The 22,577-nt window shown below is 38.4% G+C and overlaps 1 protein-coding gene across 7 annotated transcripts in view; it reads left to right on the top strand.

The window, feature by feature from the left end:
* Window positions 1-22,577, top strand: part of NSUN6 (NOP2/Sun RNA methyltransferase 6) — a 70,508-nt gene that overhangs the window by 37,596 nt on the left and 10,335 nt on the right. For 4 of the 7 annotated variants that reach the window (XM_058532507.1, XM_058532506.1, XM_058532504.1 and 1 more), the window contains exons 7-11: window positions 1,856-1,975; window positions 8,052-8,196; window positions 16,504-16,644; window positions 17,776-17,924; window positions 20,972-21,097. In XM_058532507.1, the coding sequence (XP_058388490.1) occupies window positions 1,856-1,975; window positions 8,052-8,196; window positions 16,504-16,644; window positions 17,776-17,924; window positions 20,972-21,097 (681 nt within the window). The other 3 variants (XM_058532509.1, XM_058532508.1, XM_058532510.1) reach the window with 2 other exon arrangements.

Below are 22,577 nucleotides of genomic sequence, written 5' to 3'. Positions count from 1 at the left end.
GAAAGTGTAAATCTCACTGGAAAGGTAAATATATAATAAAGGTAGTGGGTCAATCACTTATAAAGCTTGTATGAAGGTTAAAAGGCAAAAGTAGTAAAAAATAACTGTAACTACAATAATTAGGTAAGGGATACACAAGATCAAACAATGTAAAATGTGACATCAGAAACTTAAAACGTGGGGCGAGGGTAAAAATATTGAGCTTTGGAATGTGATCAAACTTAAGTTGTTGTCAACTTAAAATAGACTGTTATAGATATAAGTTGTTATGTATAAGCCTTATGGTAAACAGAAAGCAAAAACTTATAACAAATACACAAAAGATAAAGAGAAAGCGTAACAGTAAAGAAAGTCATCAAATCACAAAGGAAGAGTGCAAGAGAAGAAGAAAGGAACAGGGAGGAAGTACAAAAACAGCCAGAAAACAATTAACAAAATGGGAATAAGTACAAACCTATCAATAATTAGTTTAAATGTAAGAGGACTGGACATTTCTTAAAAGTTCACTAGGCGATTCTATTGTGTAGCCAGGATTGAGAAATATTGTAGAGGAAGGTAGTAGACTAAATTGTTTTAAGGAAACTTTGTCGTCATCGCCTCTTCGCTTGGACCATTTCATAATTTCAACTTATTGCATAACCAGAGGTTCTTAATGTATTGCTTATGTTTGATTGGAAATTTCTGTCATCTTGGACCACTATGTTAATGTTACCTTATTAGGAATGAAACACAACCAGCTGTCTCTAGATAAAGAATCACCAAGTCTCCAGTAGTCACAAACATGTTTTAGTGGTTTTTATATTAGAGTTCAATTTTGAAATATTTTTGGAATAAATTAGACCACTGAGAGAAACTATCCATAGCACATTAAGCTGTTTTTAGTGTTTAGTGTGAAGGGACTGCTCTTCAGGTGCCTAAATTGTTTGCATTGATTTTAATGCTTCATATATCCACAGAGAAGGGGTTTGTGTTTCCTTTCTCCCCATTGATTTTCTGTCTTCAAGTGGTGGTCTTGGATTCAATTGAGAGAGTTTTAACCTTCTCTCAGTTCTGGAGGACATACTAATAGATATAAGTCTTTTGGTGTGAGAGTGAGTTGAAACCTTTAAACTTTAAAAATAAATAGCCCTATGCTTGTTAGCCTCTAGTTTTTTTCTTGCCAATTAATTTAAAAAATGAACTACTTGGTGATATTATTCTATCTTACTTAAGGCTGACTCATCCTGTAGTAGCAGTCCTTATATAATTAATATTAATAGTGAATTAATGATTTAATATAGTATTGCTATAGATGGAGGCTCTATTTGGGTTGTATAATGTCATAATATATTTCTAGGTGCCAATCAGAAATAGCAAAGACTTTTTTACATTTTACTTTTCTCCTACTGAAATGTGGTAGTGGTGGGGAGATAGGAAACCAAACATGTCTTTGAATGGCATTAGCAGCATAAAACTAGGATTTTTGTATGGGAGTTAGATGGTGAAGCAACTGAAATTGCAAAATCTTGTACCTTTTCTGAGAAAAAGATCTAGAGCTTTCTTGTGTTTTAAGAGGTCTCTGGCCTCCAGTATATTGAGAATCATAGAATTGAGAAAGGACAATGTGCTTTTTTGCTGGATTGATTGGGGAGTTTCATCGTGTGTGTGCATCTGTGTGTCTGTGTATGAATGTCCTGTGAAATCATAAGATACTCCAGGAAGTTGTGAATTTCGTGACACTAGTATATTTACAAAAAATGTACTCTTGGCAGAGGATGCTTTACTGGATTACCTCCAGAGGTTTCTTTATGTTCTGTGATTCTGAAATTTAAAATGATGTAGAATCATTGATAATTGATTTTTTTTTTCCTTGTAGAATTTGCCATCTGCTGTAGTAACTCATGTTCTGGATCCTCAGCCTGGAGAGAAGATTCTAGATTTGTGTGCAGCACCTGGAGGCAAGACAACACACATTGCTGCATTAATGCATGATCAGGTGAAACTGTCTTCACAGCAAAACTACTCTCAACGTATTACATTTTTCAGTGATGAAGGGGGAACTACATGTAACTTATTAAACATTATGCAGACATTCATAATCTGATTTAATTCAGATTCAGCCAAAGTGAAGACTGTTATGATGTCAGCCATCACATATTAAGTTTAGTAGATAATTACCATTTGTGAAGACTCTCAAGACCTTCTTGAATCCCAAATTTGCTAATACATTTATAAAATAGAATTTTTCCCTCATAAAATTAAGTTTAAATGTTTAACATTTAAGACATCTTTTCACATTCATAATTATAAGACTTGATACTTTTTAAACTAGTAAAATAGATTCTGCCACTAAAAATTAATTGATGCTATATTATTAAAGTGTCAAAATAACATATTGTAGATATATATACATGTACATATATGATACATAAATATATATGCACACACACATATCGAACATACGTGTGTGTGTATTCTTCTTGGAGTTTATAAAAACCTCATGATCTTGCTTGATTATAAAGCCTGCTTCCTTGTCACAAAATATGAGTAAGTCTGTCCTTGGATAACTTTAGCTCAGATTTTACTGCTTTTTTCTATGTATGCATATTTGCCAATGCGTGTTTCTTTCATCATGGTCTATTTTGATCTGTGTTCAGAACTCACCATGGCCTCATAACCATTCTATACTTCAACTGAGATTCTTCAGCTCAAGAAGGATATGGCCAGTTGATCCTATCTTTCCTATTTGTTTCAAATTCCATAAAACTCAGTGGTTCCTAAAATACTTACACATGCTAGTATCTTCACCTACACTAGCTTCCTTGACTTGGAGTCCTATTTTAATTGATCGATTGGTTAATTGATTGATTGGTAGATTGATTAAACAAATATTTAGTCAGTACTTACTATATGCCAAGTCCTGGTGATACAGCAATAAACCACAGTGACCAATATTTCTTTCTTCATGGAGCTTACATTCCAGTCAAAGGAGACAGATAATAAACAAATAAATAAAAGATATGGCATATGAGATTGTGATAAGGGCTATGGTGGAAAATAAAGGAGGGTTAGGGGAATTGGAAATATTGAGGGGAGGGAGAGTGAGTTTGCAGTTTTAAATAGGGTGGTGAGGGAGATCCACACTGTGAAGGTGGTTTTTGGGGAAAGACTTAAAGGTGATGAACAATATGGAGGTCTGTGGAAAGAAGGTTCTAGCTAAAGGAAACAATAAGTGTAAATGCTCAGAGGCTGGAGGGTACCTGACTTGTTTGAGGAACCTCCGTGGTTTTGCTGAAGTTGACTAAGTGAGGAGGAGAGTAGGAAGAACTGAGATCAGAGGGGTAGGACCTAGTGGGGAGGGGTGGGGAGGATGTTTGGGTAGAGCAGTTTTGCAAGGACTGACAGGACTTGAGTTTTACTCGAGTAATGGGAAGTCGCTGGAGGTTTTGAGCAGAAGAGTGACATAAGCCTACTTACTATTTAAAGTATCGTTCTGGCTGCTGCATTGAAAACAAGCTGTAAGAGGGCAAGGGCAGAAGCAGAGACACCCGTTAGGAGACAGTAATTCAGGGAAAAGTCATGGAGGTGGTAAAAAGTGGTGAGATTCTGAATATGTTTTTCAGGTGGGCTCTTAGGAGCTGTTGATAGACTGGATGTGGGTTGTGAAAATGAGAGAATAATCAAGGTTGACTCTTAAGGTTTTTGGCCTGAGGAACTGGGCAGATAGAGTTGCTGGATATGGATGACTATGGGAGGGGCAAGTGTTGTAGGGAAAAATCAGAAATTTAGTTTTAGATATATTAAAGTAAAGTGTCTGTTAGACATCAAAGAGATGATATTGAGCAGGCAACTGAATAGTTGAGTCTAGAAGACAGGAAAGAGGTCTGGATTGGAAATATAAATTTGGAAGTCGTCAACTTATAGATGATGTATAAAGCCATCAAACTGATGTGGGTGGCAATAGAAAGTAGAAGAAGACAGAAGCTTGAGCCTCATGGGTACTGGATGCCAAGACTCAGAGGCTGGGGAAATGAGAAGGAATGGCCAGTGATGCAAGAGGAAAACCCGAGGAGTGTGATACCCAGGAAGCCATGTGAAGAAAGGTGTTGAAAGACGATGGTGAGATTCGCTGTGTCAAATGTTGTTGCTAGACCACATAAGTTGAGCACTGGGCTCCCAGTGGATTCAGCACCATGTAGGTGATTGGTGACTTTGTCATGAGCAGTTTTGGTGAGTGGAAATGCTTGCTTGGGTTGAGAATAAGAGGAATCAAAGAAAATGAATGGAGACTACTTTTTTGGGGGAGCAGAGGTTGTTTGTACAGGAAAGCAGAGAAATGGGGCAGTAGTTGGAGGTGAAATTAGGGAGATCTTTTTTTGTTTTTGGGGTGTTTTTTTTTGGTGAGGAGGATTGTCCCTGAGCTAACATCTATTGCCAATCTTCCTCTTTTTGCTTGAGGAAGATGGTTGCTGCACTAACACCTGTGCCAATCTTCCTCTATTTTGTATATGGGACACTGCCACAGCATGGCTTGATGAACGGTGTGCAGGTCCATTCCTGAGATCCAAACCCGCGAACCCTGGTCTGCTGAAGCTGAGTGTGAGAACTTAACGACTACGCCACCAGGCCAGCCGCAGGAGTTCTTTACTTAAGATGCGAGAAATAACAATGTTTGTATGCTAATGAGAAAGATGCATTAAAAGGGGAAATTGGTGACACCAGAGGGAACAGGGGAAATTGCTGGAACAATATCTTTGAGTAGATGAGAGGAGTTAGTATTTGATGCACAAGTGGCTTTAGATGGTAGCATGAGGCAGTTTATCCATGGAAATAGGAAGGAAGGCTGAGTACATGGGTGCAAATGTTGGTGGGCTGGTAGATATGGTTAGAGACTGGAAGTTCTCTCCTGGTTGTTCCAGTTTTCTTAGTGAAATAGAAAGCAGGGTTATCAGATGAGAATGGGGCTGGGGGAGGAGGTGGTAAGAGTTTTGAGAAGGTATGAAATATTAATCTAGGAAAACGGAAGTGAGAATGGGCTATGGACACCCTGCACCAAGGGCCCTGTGAATACAGTGGTCGTGAACTTAAAGTAAGATTAGTTGGGACAGTGATGTGCTCTTTAGCGGTATATGGGTAGGCATGAAGTTGGTGAAGAATTGGATTTAATCACAGCTGGGTTTTTGTTATGTATATATGCAAGACACAGAAGCATGAGAATTGAGGATGTATGTATGGGAGTGATTGTGATGTGCCATGGAATCTAAGCTGCGTAAAGAGCATAGCAAGGACCATGGAAAAGTTAAGGCAGTGGATTTGTTCTTTTCTAAATTAGCTCAGATTTATACAGTGGTAGGAATTCTTATGTGCTTGGGAAACTCAGCAAGTTTCTTCACGATACTAATTTATAAATAAGAAAAAATTACCTGTTTGAGATGTAAGACTTTCTGGCATAGAAATACACCTCCAGAAGGCATAGCAAAGCCCTTCTACTCTAGCTAATTCACTTGATAGAAGGTGCACTCTATGTGCCCCCACTCCCAAACGTGCCAGGTGATGGACTTTATCAGGTGATCCATTTTTGATCTATATTTGATGATTCTTAGGATGGTCAAGTGATTTACAAGCAATCTTGCACAGAAAATAGTAGGAACTTTTACTGTGTCAAGATGAAATTGTAGCTTTTTCCTTTCATTACTGCAAATCATTTTAATTATCCAAAGACTTCTGCTGAAAATTCACATTACTTACACATTAGTATTTAACTTTAACACTATTAGAATTTCTGAAATATTTACAATGTCACAAGCAGGGGGATAAAACATAAATAAATATAAAAATTTATATTTTCAGTTAATACATTGAAGGGTTAAACCTACTATCTCTGTGCTATATATATGTTTGTATGTACACATACACTATATGCACTGTATAATGTATTGTGTATGTATGCACTCTGTATATACACACCACACACATGTACACACTCTTGCAGTGGCACTAGTATACCTTTAGTGAGTAGCCTTAAGTAACTAAGAAAGGTCTCCGATAGAAAGAGATTGTTGTTTAAATTTGGGGGAATTAATGCTCTTGGTTCATTGGAGAAGATATACTCGGCTGTTTACTTACACTCTTCTTTGTCCAAAAAGAATTTAAGGTGGTAACAGTAAAAACTCTTTAAGGAAAAATGCACTAAATACCACCAGTGCACAAAATGTAGAATACAAAACAGAAGGGTTCATTTTATGGAGTTGTGGTGTTGAATGCAAATCATTTTTCAGTTTACCTGAAAGCTTAAATGTAAAGATTATATGTTTTGAGGAAGTGATAATAATTCCCCCTTAACTTAAGGTTTGATACTTACTGTGTTTGCATAGAGGTATTTATCCATAGATATTTTATTCTGTCTAGTAAGATGTCTTTCCAAAGAGAGTCTGGATAGTGTAGGTGTATCTGTTTTCTGTTGGTTTTATAGTGCTGTGTGAATAGGACCACAAAACCTTGGTGGCATACAACTAAACATTTATTCAGCTCGGGAGTCTGGGACTCAGCTGAGCCCTGCTAGGCTTGCTTGTGCAATCAGCTGTGGGTTAGCTAGGAGTTTTGATGATCTTGGGTGGGCTCCTTCACTTGGCTTTGGCTGGTGTTGGCTTATCTAAAGTGACCTCAGCTGAGACCACTAGAGAGCCCTGCCTCCAGTCCGTGTGTCTCTTCTCCTCCTGCGAGGTCCAGGGGGCTAGCCCAGCAGAGGGCAATCGTTGAGGGTTGGCAGTGGTAGAGGGCAAAACCGAGCAAGGCCCGCTGTTCAAGTGCGTTTCACATCTCTGCTTGCAACACATTTACTCTCATCACATTGGCCAATGCAAATTGTGTGGCTGAGCCCAAGTCGAAATAGCAGGGTATTGCAAGGAAAATGGCATGAGGATATATGGAGAATTGAATTGGAGTTAGGCAGTCTCCCACAGTGCGCCAGCAATGTAGAAATGAACAGCCTGAATAGAGATATGTAAGCCAGAGTGAATTCTAGTTTTTGTTGCTGTTTTAGATTTGTTGTTGTTTGTTTTTGATAGTTAAGCAAATTTTGTCTAAGTGTGGCTTCTTGTCTATATTTTTGTAAAAGTAGCCTTCAGCCAGTGGAGTTACCCCTTCACTGTAGTACCGTTGAACCTTATCCTTGTTGTTTTTGCCTACTTTTCCAGTTCAACTCACTTGAAATGGTTTTCCTGTTGTGAGAGTATTAATTAGAACCATGTCTACTGCTAAACCTGGTTTCACATTTAGGAACATTGTCAGCAAATTTCTAGTATTGTATTGTATGTAATTAATGCATATATCATACAAGGACAGTGTATGTAAAAGGAACAAAAGCAAGAAAATACATTGAAGAGTTAATTTCACCATCTCTGCAATATCGTTTCGTAGTATGTTTTAAAATATCATATGAGTGTCACAATGCATTTGTAAAAGTGTGGCCTCTTGTCTTCATTGGCTTTGACTTAACTGAAGTGTTACCATATAAAAATATTTTTGAACTACTTTTTACACCAGTCCAGAACATTTTGTGGTGACACACTGGCATATGTTCTTCTGTCTTTAGTTGTCAGAATTCACATGAATTTTATTAGGTGTATAGCTCAGAAAATATTGAGATGAGGATTGATTTTACAAGTAATATTGAACTGTATCTCACAGCACTAGGAGGCAGATGTCTCAGAACATTAGTTCATGCTCTTCCGGAGGTGAGCAAGGCACATCAAATTAGTGATTTTGAATATTTACCTCCAATGGATGTTTTTGTTTCTTTAGAAGATTGCAAACAGTATTTTTGGTTTTGAGTTTTGTTGATTAAAAGTAGTGGGGCATTATGAGAAAATTAATTGTCTGGCAAAAATGTGTTTTTTCAAAGGGGAGACTTAAGTATTTGATGTACATTTGATATACATTTGGTTAATGAATTCAGCTTTAAAACTAAGGGTAGGAGGAAAGTGGGAAAGACCATGATTTTTAACGTATTTTTCTCATTATTAATAGTTTTCATGATTGCTTTGGATTTACACTTTTATTTTTTTTTTTAGGGAGAAGTAATCGCACTGGATAAAATATCTAACAAAGTAGAAAAAATAAAGCAGAATGCTTTATTGTTAGGGTTGAATTCCATTAGAGCATTTTGCTTTGATGGAACAAAGGCGCTTAAACTCGATATGGTTAAGGACGCAGAAGGTGAGTTAAATTTTATCTTTTATTTTTTAATTTTTTTATTCTTTATTTATTTTTTATTTTATTTTAATTTTTTGTTTATTGCAGTAACATTGGTTTGTAACATTGTATACATTTCAGGTGTACATCATTATACTTCTATTTCTGCATAGATTACATCATGTTCACCACTCAAATACCAATTACAACCCATCACCACACACATGTGCCGAATTATCCCTTTCACCCTCCTCCCTCCCCCCTTCCCCTCTGGTAACCACCAATCCAATCTCTATCTCTATGTGTTTGTTTATTGTTGTTATTATCTACTACTTAATGAAGGAAATCATACTGTTTTTGACCTTCTGCCTCTGACTTATTTCACTTTGCATAATACCTTCAATGTCCATCCATGTTGTGACAAATGGCTAGATTTCATCGTTTCTTATGGCTGAGTAGTATTCCATTGTGTATATATACCACATCTTCTTTATCCATTCGTCCCTTGATGGACACTTAGGTTGCTTCCAAGTCTTGGCTATAGTGAATAACGCTGCAGTGAACACAGGGGTGCATGTATCTTTACGCATTGGTGTTTTCAAGTTCTTTGGATAAATACCCAGCAGTGGAATAGCTGGATCATATGGTAGTTCTATCCTTGATTTTTTGAGGAATCTCCATACTGTTTTCCATAGTGGCTGCACCGGTTTGCACTCCCACCAGCAGTGTATGAGAGTTCTCTTCTCTCCACATCCTCTCTAACACATGTTGTTTGCTGTCTTGTTAATTATAGCCATTCTGATATCTGAGGTGATATCTCATCATAGTTTTGATTTGCATTTCCCTGATAGTTAATGATTTTGAACATCTTTTCATGTGTCTGTTGGCCATCTGTATATCTTCTTTGGAGAAATGTCTGTTCGGGTCTTTTGCCCATTTTTTAATTGGGTTGTTAGCTTTTTTGTTGTTGAGATGCATGAGTTCTTTATATATTTTGGAGATTAACCCCTTATCAGATGTATGGTTTTCAAATATCTTCTCCCAATTGTTAGGTTGTCTTTTCATTTTGTTGATGGTTTCCTTTGCTGTGCAGAAGCTTTTTAGTTTGATGTAGTCCCATTTGTTTATTTTTTCTATTGTTTCTCTTGCCCGGTCAGACATGGTGCTTGAAAATATGTTGCTAAGACCCATGTCGAAGAGCGGACTGCCTATGTTTTCTTCTAGAAGTTTCATAGTTTCAGGTCTTACATTCAAGTCTTTAATCCATTTGGAGTTAATTTTTGTGTATGGCGTAAGGTAAGGGTCTACTTTCATTTTTTTGCATGTGGCTGTCCAGTTTTCCCAACACCATTTGTTGAAGAGACTTTCTTTTCTCCATTGTATGTTCTTGGCTCCTTTGTCAAAGATTAGCTGTCCATAGATGTGTGGGTTTATTTTTGGGCTTTCGATTCGGTTCCATTGATCTGTGTGTCTGTTTTTGTGCCAGTACCACGCTGTTTTGGTTACTATAGCTTTGTAGTATATTTTGAAATCAGGGAATGTGATACCTCCAGCTTTGTTCTTTTTTCTCAGGATTCCTTTAGCTATTTGGGGTCTTTTGTTGTTCCATATAAATTTTGTGATTCTTTGTTCTATTTCTGTGAAAAATGTTGTTGGAACTTTGATAGGGATTGCATTGAATCTATAGGTTGCTTTAGGAAGTATGGACATCTTAACTATGTTAATTCTTCCAATCCAAGAGCACAGAATATCTTTCCATTTCTTTGTGTCTTCTTCAATTTCTTTCAGCAATGTTTTATAGTTTTCGGTGTACAGATCTTTCACCTCTTTGGTTAAGTTTATTCCTAGGTATTTTATTCTTTTTGTTGCAATTGTAAATGGGGTTGTATTCTTAATTTCTCTTTCTGCTACTTCGTTGTTAGTGTATAGAAATGCAACTGATTTTTGTATGCTGATTTTGTATCCTGCAACTTTACCATATTCGTTTATTACTTCTAAAAGTTTTCTGGTGGATTCTTTAGGGTTTTCTATATATAAAATCATGTCATCTGCAAATAGTGACAGTTTCACTTCTTCCTTTCCAATTTGGATCCCTTTTATTTCTTTCTCTTGCCTGATTGCTCTGGCTAGGACTTCCAGTAGTATGTTAAATAGGAGTGGTGAGAGTGGGCATCCTTGTCTGGTTCCTGTTCTTAGAGGGATAGCTTTCAGTTTTTTACCATTGAGGATGATATTAGCTGTGGGTTTGTCATATGTGGCCTTTATTATGTTGAGGTACTTTCCGTCTATACCCATTTTATTTAGAGTTTTTATCATAAATGGAGGCTATATCTTGTCAACTGCTTTCTCTGCATCTATTGAGATGATCATGGGATTTTTATTTTTCATTTTATTAATGTGGTATATTATGTTGATTGATTTGTGAATGTTGAACCATCCCTGTGTACCTGGAATAAATCCCACTTGATCATGGTGTATAATCTTTTTAACGTATTGTTGTATATAATCTTTTTAACGTATTGTTGTATGTGATTTGCTAGTATTTTGTTGAGGATTTTTGCATCGATGTTCATCAGTGATATTGGCCTGCAATTTTCTTTTTTTTTGTGTTGTCCTTGTCTGGTTTTGGTATGAGGGTAATATCGGCTTCATAAAATGAGTTAGGGAGCTTCCCCCCCTCCTCAATTTTTTGGAAGAGTTTGAGAAGGATAGGTATTAAGTCTTCTTTGAATGTTTGGTAGAATTCACCAGGGAAGCCGTCTGGTCCTGGACTTTTATTTTTGGGAAGGTTTGTGATTACTGTTTCGATCTCCTTGCTGGTGATTGGTCTATTCAAATTCTATACTACTTCTTGATCCAGTTTTGGAAGGTTGTGTGATTCTAAGAATTTATCCATTTCTTCCAGATTGTCGAATTGGTTGGCATATAGCTTTTCATAGTATTCTCTTATAATCTTTTGTATTTCTGAGGTGTCTGTTGTAACTTCTCCTCTTTCATTTCTGATTTTACTTATTTGTGCCTTTCTCTTTTTTTCTTGCTGAGTCTAGCTAAAGGTTTGTCAATTTTGTTTACCTTTTCAAAGAACCAGCTCTTGGTTTTATTAATTTTTTCTATTATTTTTTTAGTCTCTATTTCATTTATTTCTGCTCCGATTTTTATTATTTCCCTTCTTCTACTGATTTTGGGCTTTGTTTGTTCTTCTTTTTCCAGTTCCTTTAGGTGCATTGTTAGATTGTTTATTTGAGATTTTTCTTGTTTGTTGAGATAGGCCTGTATCACTATAAACTTCCCTCTCAGAACCGCTTTTGCTGTATCCCATAAATTCTGGCATGTCGTATTTTCATTTTCATTTGTCTCCAGGTATTTTTTGATTTCTTCTTTGATTTCTTCCTTGACCCAGTTGTTGTTCAGTAGCATTTTGTTTAATCTCGATGTATTTGTGGCTTTTCTGATTTTCTTCCTATAGTTGATTTCCAGTTTCATACCGTTGTGGTCAGAAAAGATGCTTGGTATTATTTCAATCTTCTTAAATTCATGGAGACTTGTTTTGTGGCCTAATATGTGATCAATCCTGGAGAATGTTCCATGTGCATTTGAAAAGAACATGTATTCTTCGGTTTTTGGATGGAATGCTCTGTATATATCTACTAGGTCCATCTGTTCTAGTGTGTCGGTTAAGGCCAATGTTTCCTTATTGTTCTTCTGTTTGGATGATCTATCCGTTGGTGTAAGTGGAGTGTTAAAGTCCCCTACTATTATTGTGTTACTGTCTATTTCTCTTTTTATGTCTGTTAACAATTGCTTTATATATTTAGGTACACCTACATTGGGTGCGTAGATATTTAAAAGTGTTATATCCTCTTGTTGGATTGTTCCCTTGATCATTATGTAATGCCCTTCTTTGTCTCTATTTACAGTTTTTGTTTTAAAGTCTATTTTGTCTGATATGAGTACTGCTACCCCAGCTTTCTTTTCATTGCCATTTGCATGGAGTATTTTTCCATCCCTTCACTTTCAGTTTGTGAGTGTCTTAAGGTCTGAAGTGTGTCTCTTGTATGCAGCATATATATGGGTCTTGTTTTTTTATCCAATCAGCCACTCTATGCCTTTTAATTGGAGCATTTAGTCCATTGACGTTTAAAGTAGCTATTGATAAGTATGTACTTACTGCCATTTTTTAACTTCTTTTTTCTCAGTGTTTTAGTAGTCCTTCTCTGTTCCTTCCTTCTTCTATACAGAATTGATGATCTCTTTAGTTTGACCTCTGTCTGAAAGCTCTACTCTTGAACTCCCCTCCTCCCTCATTTTATGTTTTTGATACATATCTAACTTCTTTTTTGTGCATTTGTATCCATTACCCTCTTATCATGGAAATAGATAATTTTTCCTATTTGTGGTCTTCTCTTTTCTCCTTAAATCAGTCCCTTTAACATTTCTTGTAGCACTGGTTTCTTAGTGACAAACTCCTTTAATTTTTGCTTGTCTGGGAAATTTTTGATCTCTCCTTCCATTTTGAATGATAACCTTGCTGGGTAGAGTTTTCTTGGCTGTAAGTTTTTTCCTTTTAGCACTTTAAATATATCATGCTACTCTCTCCTAGCCTGTAAGGTTTCTGCTGAGAAGTCAGCTGATAGCCTTATGGGGCTTCCTTTGTATGTAACTTGTCTTTCTCTTCCGGCTTTTAGGATTCTCTCTTTATCTTTAATTCTGGACATTTTGATTATGATGTGGCTTGGTGTGGGCCTCTTTGGGTTTATCTTGTTTGGGGCTCTCTGTGATTCCTGTACCTGGATGTCTGTTTCCTTCCTTAGGTTAGGGAAGTTTTCATCTATTATTTCTTGAAATAGATTCTCTGCCCCTTTGTCTCGCTCTTCTCCTTCCGGGACACCTATAACATGGATGTTAGTGCGCTTGATGTTGTCCCAGAGGTCCCTTAGACTGTCCTCACTCTTTTTAATTCTTTTCTCTTTTACCTGTTCAGCTTGGGTAATTTCTTCTAGTTGCGTCCAGCTCGCAGATCTGTTCTTCTGTATCCTCTACTCTGCTTTTGAGTCCCTCTAGTGAATTTTTCATTTCTAGTATCGCATTCTTCATTTCTGATTGGTTCTTTTTTATATCTTCCATTTCCTTGTTGACATTCTCACTGAGTTCATCTATTCTTCTCCCCAGATCAGTGAGCATCGTTAACACTCTTAGTTTGAATTCTCTGTCGGGTAGGTTGCTCATTTCTGTTTCACTTAGTTCCTTTTCTGGGGTTTTGTCCTGTTCCCTTACTTGGAATGTATTCCTTTGCCTCCTCATTTCGCCTCTTTCCCTGTGCTTGTGTCTATGTATTAGGTAGGTTAGCTACATCTCCTATTCTTGGATAGGTGACCTTATATAAGTGATGCCTTAGGAGGCCTGCAGTGTTCTTCCCTCAGTTCTCAATGTTCCAGGGGTGACCCCTATGTGGGCTACGTGTGTTCTTCTGTTGTGGTCTGTTTGCTCTCCCTGTAGGTGCCCAGTGAGGCTGAGTTATGCTCCTGGTCAGCTGTTGTAATGCTCAGCTGTTTGTAGTTGTTGTGGGCCCTTCAGTCTCTTTATCAGGTGTGGGGAGCCCCAGCACAGTTGGCTGCAAGTTCTAATACCACATTTGTGTTGCAGTATTTCTTTCAAGTGAGTATGCCCCCAGCGTGGCAGCTTGTTAGGCTCAGGGCCTTACAATTGCTGTAAGCCTCCAGCCTTTAGGTCTCTTGTCAGCTCTCTGAGGATTGCAGCTGGGTAGTGCTGGCCTCAGGCACAGGAGCACCCAATTGTTTCAGGTTTTGGAAGGTGGGGCAAGCCCCCTATGTGGGTCTTTGAGAAGCACAAGTCTTCTGCAGCTGACAAGCCCTGCCGCCCACAGGTCCACACACACAGTCAACACAGTCCTGCCCCGTGTGCGTGCCCCGACCTCCCCAAGCGGACCCAGTCTCTCCACGGCAGGAGCCCCACACACTCCGCCACCGCCCCACACTCTCCACCCGCTCCTTGTGCATGCCCTGCCCCACTGAAGTGGGCTCAGTTGCCAGGTTGCAGAGAATCTAGTCACCAATCTATGCAGGCCCACACATTGCCTGAGGGCTTGTTGTTGGGTGGGGCCAGTCTCTAGGGTGGGCTGCCTGCCCTGGCTGAACTGGATTAAATCGGTGGTCTAGCGGGTGGGGCAGACCCTGGGCTAGCAGGCCCCAGGGAGAACTCCAATGGCATCTGTCTCAGCACACCCACACCAGGCCACAACAATGGCCTCCGCCAATTTCCCAGTCCCTGGAGAGGTCTCACCTCTCACCGAGATGCACTCAGGGCCTATCAGGTGAGTCTCTTTTCACCAAAGCACTATGCACCTTTCTTTCTGATGATTTTATGTTTCTTTCTGAAACGGGTGAGTTTGCACGTGGGCCCTTTAAGAGCCGGTTTTAATTTCTTTGTGAACCAGTTTTTCTGGCGGTGCTCCCCAATGTTTTAGTAGCAGGCAAAGTCAGATATTCTGCCACTCGTCTCGGTTGTGCTGGGTCCACAAAATGTCCACAGCCGGAGTGCTCCCCGGCTCAGGGCCTCACTCCTCCGGGAGGGCTGCGTACCTGTGGGCTACCCGCCGGGCGGCTGTGAAGCTGGCGACTTGTGAAGGTGGCGTTTTTTCTCTCCAGAAGGGAGTTTCTGCCTCTTCCACCTCAATTAGGATTGTCCTTTGTTGCAGGAGTTCCTCTCATCCAGTTTTCAGTTCTGTCTCAGGGGTAATTTTTCCACGAGTAGTTGTAAATTGGCTGTGTCCACGGGAGGAGGTGAGTTCAGAGTCTGCTTACACCACCATCTTGACTTCTCCTCTAAATTTTATCTTTTAAAGCCTTCTGTAACTGGCTTTTACAAGCAAATAGATTTTATTATCATTGTCAGCATATTCATAGGGCCTTGAAACTTTGGCGTGGATCTAAGATATTTTGCCATAATACATATCTTTTTGCTTTTTGTCTCATCCCTGCATATCAAGTTTTTAATAATATTGGTGAAACCTCCAAGACTTGGTCAAACTCTTTGTTCTTAATATATTTATTTTAATTTCTTATTACATCTCAGAAAGATTCTGAATCTTTCAATTTTATGATTCCTGAGCTATTTTTTCTGTCTTCATTTTTGTTGAGGAATGGGGCTCTGGAGCTAGGAAAGGAGGACAAACTGCTGTGTATCTTGTTTTCTAATAAAATGTTGGATTTTTTAAGTCATCCTATCTCTATTTCTCTCTCTCTGTCTCTGTTTAGATTTGATTTCATGGAATACTGGAGAAAGTTGCATATTTTAATGAACTAATTAGCATTAGTTTTCCCAGAACGTTTATTGATTAAAGATGCTATTTGATTAAAGATGACCTTTAAAAAGCTGAGGGCATGGTGTTGATTCCCCACCCCCTTACAGATCATCTAGATTGCCATACAGAAAAGGACTGTTTATCCCACTAGTTTGCCCATATATAAGCTGTTCTTCATAGGAATGACTAGTAGATGGTACACAGCTCAATATAATCCATTATTGTCACTTTACTAAAATTGTTGGTAGGTCACCAATTTTTACGTATCTTTGAATTAAAGAGATCATATTCACAAGCACAATGCATTGTGATTAGGTTAAGAACAATCAACGTACTGGCGTAGCCATCTCAGAGGTCAGTCTTCAGTGCTATAAGGAGACAATCCATTAACTAACTTGGGTATTCAATCAGTGATTTTTCACTCCTCCATATCACTTCATTAACTAACGGTCGGAGGCCATCACCTTTAGCTCTTTTTTCATCAAGACTTGTTTCATCACAGACATTCTTTGGTAGTTTGATTTGGGGTGTTAAACTTAGAATGTTAGGCAGTAGACCTAATCGGTTTGATGGATAGTACATCAGTAGTGATGTGAAAATCACCATATCTTTGAGACTAATGGCAAGTGAGAAATTATTTTGTAACATCTGCCTAATGTGTAGTAAACCATCTGGGATTAAAAAAGCAAACAAACAAACGAAATACATGGACTGCTTCCTAGAAAAATAAGGATTGTTCTGAGGAACAATATCTGAACTTTTATTTGTCTTCTTACAGTGGTGTGACCTTGTTACAGTAGGTCAGATTGAATTGCCTAATTACATGAGAACACATTTCGTGGTCAATTGATTGTCAACCCTAAATAGTTAGCCAGGGGTTTGCAGGAGATTTATATTATTGTATAGGCTAACGGGCTGTGCCAGAAAGACCCAAAATACAGTGACTTAGAAAAGATAGAAGTGGTTTTTATTTCTTTGTTTTTGTTGTTTATTTTTGTCTCACCTAACAGAAGTGGGCATCCAATGCTGGTATTTTCATTCTGGGTCCAAGACAGCTGTACTAGTTTTTTCTAGGGGGAAGGAAGAGGGACAAGGAGACTGCACTGCCAGTACTTTTAAGGGCAAGACCTGGAAGTGGGATTGTGATGCAGGTATTTATAAGAAATATGTATTTGGTCTTTGTCTGGTTTCTGGCATAGAGTTCTTGAAACCCTTGGAATTTCCAAAATGATGAGTGCTGTAAAGGTGTCTTTTGCTAACGTTAATCAGTTTACCTTTGGACAGGACCTCAGGATGGGGGCTGGTCACTAGAGGAACCAACCATGTGATTAGAGGGTTGGAACTTTCAGTCCCGCCTCCCTGGCCTCAGGAGAGGGGAGAGGGGCTGGAGGTTGAATCAATCACCAATGGCCAATGATTTAATCAATCATGCCTGTGTAATGAAGCCTCCATAAAAACCCAAAAGGATGGGGTTCAGAGAGCTTCTGGGTTGGTGAACATGTGGGGATTTGGGGAGAGTGGTATGCCTGGAGAGGACATGGAAGCTCTGTGCTCTTTCCCCGTGCCTTGCCCTATGCATCTCTTCCATCTGTCTCTTCCTGAGTTATATCCTAGAAATTAACTAGCTTTGTATCAAAGCAGTCAGCAGCAATATCTTGCTTATAGTTAGATAGCATAAATATATAAGCAAACTGTTTGGTTTCATGACATTTGGTTTCATAACACTAAATAGGTCAGAAGTTGGAGTGGAGAAGATTATTCAAGTGAATGCAAAGATTGGATCAAGGGGGATTATTGACTCATCCTAGAGCACAGCCTTGCTGATGGCCATGGAAGCAAAGAGATTGAGGAATCACAGAACCAGTATCCCTGACTAGAACCTAACAGGTGCCCTCTTTTTCTGGGGCTGTCTGCAGTAAGGATTACCAAGAGAAGTGTCAGCTCTCAGAATGACTAGAATTAATTCCAGGTCCTAGCTCTGATGAACTGTAGCTTCTAACATTGCGGGTGCAAGGTCTCGTTTGATTAGGCCTTGGTTTGCACTATATCAACAGAATAACCCTCAACTATAATAATCACGTTTTAACCTTTTTACAAAGTCAGATTATATAAATATAAATCAGAATGTTTCACCAGCTACGTGATTGAAGGGAGAAATCGTTTTTATTTACTTTCTCTTCCAGATTATGATTTTAAATTCCTGATAATTGCTTCTGTCTCAGGAGTTTCCTATTCTAGACCAATAGGGCAGATAGCAAATATGTTCATAATTCTCTTTATAGGAGAACCTCCATTCTTACCAGAATCCTTTGACCGAATTCTTCTTGATGCACCCTGCAGTGGAATGGGACAGAGACCAAACATGGCTTGTTCTTGGACTTTGAAGGAAGTGACATCATATCAACCTTTACAGCGAAAACTCTTTACTGTGGTATGTGATGATACTTTTCTGTGAGAGAAAGTTGACCTTCACTAGTTAGATGTTTAAAAGACTGAAAGTGTTCATAGCAGCATTATTCACAATAATCAAAAAGTGGAAACAACCCAAGCGTCCATCAACAGATGAATAGATGAGCAAAATGTGGTATATACATACAATGGAATATTATTCAGCCTTTCAAATGAAGTTCTGACATGTGTTAGAGGATGGATGAACTTTGAAAACATCATGCTAAGTGATGTAAGCCCGACACAAAAAGACAAATATTATATGATTCCATTTATATGAGGTAACTAGAATAGGCAAATTCATAGAGACAGAAAGTAGAATAGAGGTTACCAGGGACTGGAGGGATGGGAGAATGGAGAGTTATTGTTTAATGGGTGCAGAGTTTCAGTTTGGGATGAAGAAAACGCTGGAGATGGATAATGGTGGTGGTTGCACAACAGTGTAAATGTACTTAATGCCACTGAATCGTACACTTAAAAGTGGTTAAAATGGTAAATTTATGTTATGTATATTTTACCACACACAAAAAAGACAGAGAAGTCCTAGTTTTACATATAAGGAGCTTTCCTTTATGTTGACTTACTCTTTCATTACAAGGCAATAGTAGAATTTCTTCACTGAGACATTTAAGGAATTTCAGACATTCTGCTTTGTCTTTAAAACGTCAGTGGGTTGTTAACATATAATTACTAATTAATGTAAAGAATTGGCTATAAACTAAATTACTGTTTTTTAATAGGGTTCCTGGATCATCTTAGACTGCAAATTAAAAGTGGGAAGTCCAATAGAGGCAAACACATTAATAAAAATGGGAAGTGACAGTGACTAGGGTAGGATATAAAAGAACCATAAAAATTTTAGTTGCAAATTTAACTGGTCTCCAGTACGTTTCAGAAGCCCAGATAGAACATGTGAGGATTTCTCTCTGTCTTGCAAAAATGGTTCAGTGGATTTCACAGAATATAGACAGCATCTGATCAAAGATTACTTCATTATTTCCTCTCAGGCTTCTAGTTACAAATACATAGGCTACAGCAATAATGGATACACTGTAGTTATGCAGTCTGCAAAGTTGTCTCTGAGTACATTTCTATTCGTCCCGTCTCCTTTTGTACACCAAAATGGCACTGGTGGTAGATGAACTTTTTCTTCTTCTACTCGGTCTTCAAAGAACACATCCTGGAGGTTAAAACAGCAAGCAGCAAAAAAGAAGCTTTACTTATAGCCGAAACCCACTTTGACTTGAGGGTAAAATTAGGACACTGTTTCAAGACACTTGGCTTTTTGTTCTTTTTGGGACATAGCAAAAACAAAATTCAGGAAAGCTTCTTAGGAGTAGATGCATTGATCTCAATGCAAAGGAACAGCTGACAGTGTGTGAGAGAGAATTGAGAATATAAGCAGGCAAGCCATTTGGGAGAGAGAGAAATTGGTGGAGAATGTGGACTTTAGAATCAGACACATCTTGATTTGATCCATGGGTCTCCACATATGTGACTTTAGGTACCCTGGTTTCCATGTTTGAGAAAGGAGGATAATAACTCTACTAACAGGGTTACCTCACTGGAAACAGTACCCATACCTCATGGTTGTTATAAGGATTTATTGAGAAAATCCATGTAAAGTGCTGAAAACAAGAGTTGGTTCACAGTAACAAAGTTTAAATTTTGATCAGCATACTCTGGTTTAAAAAGCACAAGTGTATACTATATATATTTATATATTAAAGTGTGGGAGTTTGAGAAGGTAAACTTTAGTTACTTGGGACAAATTCATTTTTGTATAACACCTTATTTCTTGATTCATTGATTTACTGGACAAATATTCATTGAGCACCTACTGTATGTAATGCACTGTTCTGGGTGCTGACAACACAGTAGTGAAAAAGTAAACAACCCCTGCCACTCTTCATGGGGTTTCTGTTCTAACTGGGGAGGAAAGTAAACAAATAGATGAGGAGGTTATTTAGTATATAGTTTGTGGAGCAAACTAAAGAAAGGAAGGTGGGACAGGAGTGCTGCATCAGAAGAGGAGCAGTTTTACATGAGGTGGTCAGGGAGGGCATCACTGGAAAGGTGACACAGAAGCAAAGATAAGAAAATTGTGAAGGAGCAAGCAATGCAGAGAACTAGAAGAACTTTCCAAGCTGGTGCAAAGATCCAGAGGTGGGAGTGTGCCATGCGTGTTCCAGAAGAGCAGAGGCTGGAGTTGCTAAAGCAGAGTGAGCACGGTGTGCGAGGTGAGGTCAGACAGGCAGCCAGGGGCCTGCTTTGTGTAGGGCCTTGAAAGCCCCTGGAAGGACTTGGGCTTTGACTCCAAGTGATTATGGAGGGCACTGGAAGGGTCTTGAGTGAGAAGTGACAAGTTTTAAAAGTACTGCTCTGGCTGCCGTATTGAGAACAGATTGTGGGAGGGCGGGGCGAAGCAGGCAGACTAAGTAGGAGATGGTTGCAATAATCCAGGCAAAAGATAAAGAGGCTCGGACCAGAATGCCAGCAGTGGAAGTGGTGAGCAGTACCAAATACTGGATATAGTGTGAAGGTAGGATTTGTGGATGGATGGGGAACGTGCGAGAGGCATAAAAGGAGAATCTAAGGTTTGGGGCCGAGCATCTGGGAGGATGGAAATACTTCTTCAAGAGGTTTCAGAGGGAAGATAGGAGTTCAGTTCGGGATGTGTCAAATTTGATGGTAGAAATACTGAAAAGGCAATTGAATATATGAGTATGGAATTCAGAAAGGAGTCTGGCCTAAAAATGTAGATTTTTTAGTTTTCAGCATAAAAACTGGTATCTAAAGCCAAGAAACTGAATGTTCATATTTAGAAAAGTCTTGGTTCAAATGAACTGTAACAGCTCCAACATAATGAAATGCATCCAGGCTGGAATACGGTAATTAGATAAAGAATTCTGATCATACAGAACATCATTTTATTTACCCCAAACATTCGAAAAGTATCACAGATATAAAATCCCTTAAAATGTTTATTTGGTCTTGTGATAGGCATAGTCTGATCCCATGTTTCTTTAGGCAGTGAAGCTGCTGAAGCCGGGGGGCGTGCTGGTTTATAGTACATGCACCATCACACTGGCAGAAAATGAAGAACAGGTTGCCTGGGCCCTCACAGCGTTTCCTGACCTTCAGCTTCAGCCACAGGTAAGAATACTTGCAGTTTTCTCTGCAGTGTGATACATCACAGAAACTTAAGCGTGGTGATAAACACAGGGTGTTAGATCAAGAAATATATCAAGTCAAATTTCTGAAACAAATACTGTAATACATAAGAATGTTTCTCTAATTAGATCCATTTTTGACTTTTCACAGAGAATTTTCATGTTCTGACAGAGCTTTTCCCTTATTCATTACTTGCCATTGGGTTAAAATGCCACAGAGCTGTGGTGTACGTTTGTTACATTTCTTTCACTTGTGACTCTTGTTCTTGTTTCCAGAAAGTTTTTTTCCCCCGTCCCAGTCCTGTATTTTTCTGATATGGAAAACGTTGAGCCTTTTTTCTCATGGCGTATCAAAGCCCAAACAGGCTCTAATAACTGGAATATCAAAAGACTAGCCAAGGGCAAAAACTGGTTCAGGATTATTGCTTTTTTATGATTTGTTATATAATATCTGTAACATTTAAAAAGTTTTCTTGTACTTACCTAGTGCTGTCTTTCTGTTAGTTTTTATTAAAACCATATTTATGACTAGAGTTTTAGCCCATGATGTTTGAGATGAAGCTTTAAATCTCTAATAAAGCTCACTTTCATTCAGATACATTGAACATCTAACTTTAGTATCTCCCTGTACAAAATTCTAGTAGGTAATTGGAATACACAAATAAAAAGCAATCTGAAGGTGGTTTCTAGACTCAGAAGTTAAGATAATTACGTTGTAGATGAAAGGAAGACTTCAGAGTTCACTTGAATGTTATGTTTGTGTGTATACACATACACTCAATAAAAGAGATGGAATTCTTGTTCCCCAGGGGTTAATAAATGATAGGTTTTCAGACATATACCTAAGAAAATCTATCTTTAGTAATAACATAAATATTTGTCTGTGAAATGATGACTTAAGTTAGGATTATGGATCTTTTGCAGGAGTGGTTTGCAGGTATTTACTCAAGTCCTTATGATTCTGTATTCCTCTAAACTAATTGATGCAGCCTTATTTATCTCTAATATTTGTTAGTACATTTAAAAACAACCAACAAAGACAACTTTTATTATCCAGTTGGTATGGGTCAGAGAGAGGCATCTTTGGATGTCTAAGGAACTCGATCAGTTTTGGGGACTCTGATAAATAAAGCTGAATTTTTATCTATTGCTATTATGGATAATAAGGTTTCACTTATTGAGTGCCCACTATATGCCAGCCATGATACCACCTTACTTATTTAAGCCTCAGAATTGAGTATTTTATCTGTTTTGTCGATGAGGAGACAGTTAGGTAAAGTTACTTGCTTAGGGTCACACAGCTGAAATGTGGCAGAGCTGCGATTTGAATCCATGTGTTTGTAACTATGAAGCTCAGGCCTTTTGCAGTGTCGCGGTACTTGATGAGCATATGGGCCATAATAGGTACTCATTCATCAGGTGACCATGTATTACTGCTTTCCCACTTTACTAGCCAGGAAAAC

The sequence above is a fragment of the Diceros bicornis genome, chromosome 36 (genome assembly GCF_020826845.1).
Source record: "Diceros bicornis minor isolate mBicDic1 chromosome 36, mDicBic1.mat.cur, whole genome shotgun sequence".
NCBI classification, from domain to species: Eukaryota; Metazoa; Chordata; class Mammalia; order Perissodactyla; family Rhinocerotidae; genus Diceros; species Diceros bicornis.
This window is presented reverse-complemented; position numbering and strand designations above follow the sequence as displayed.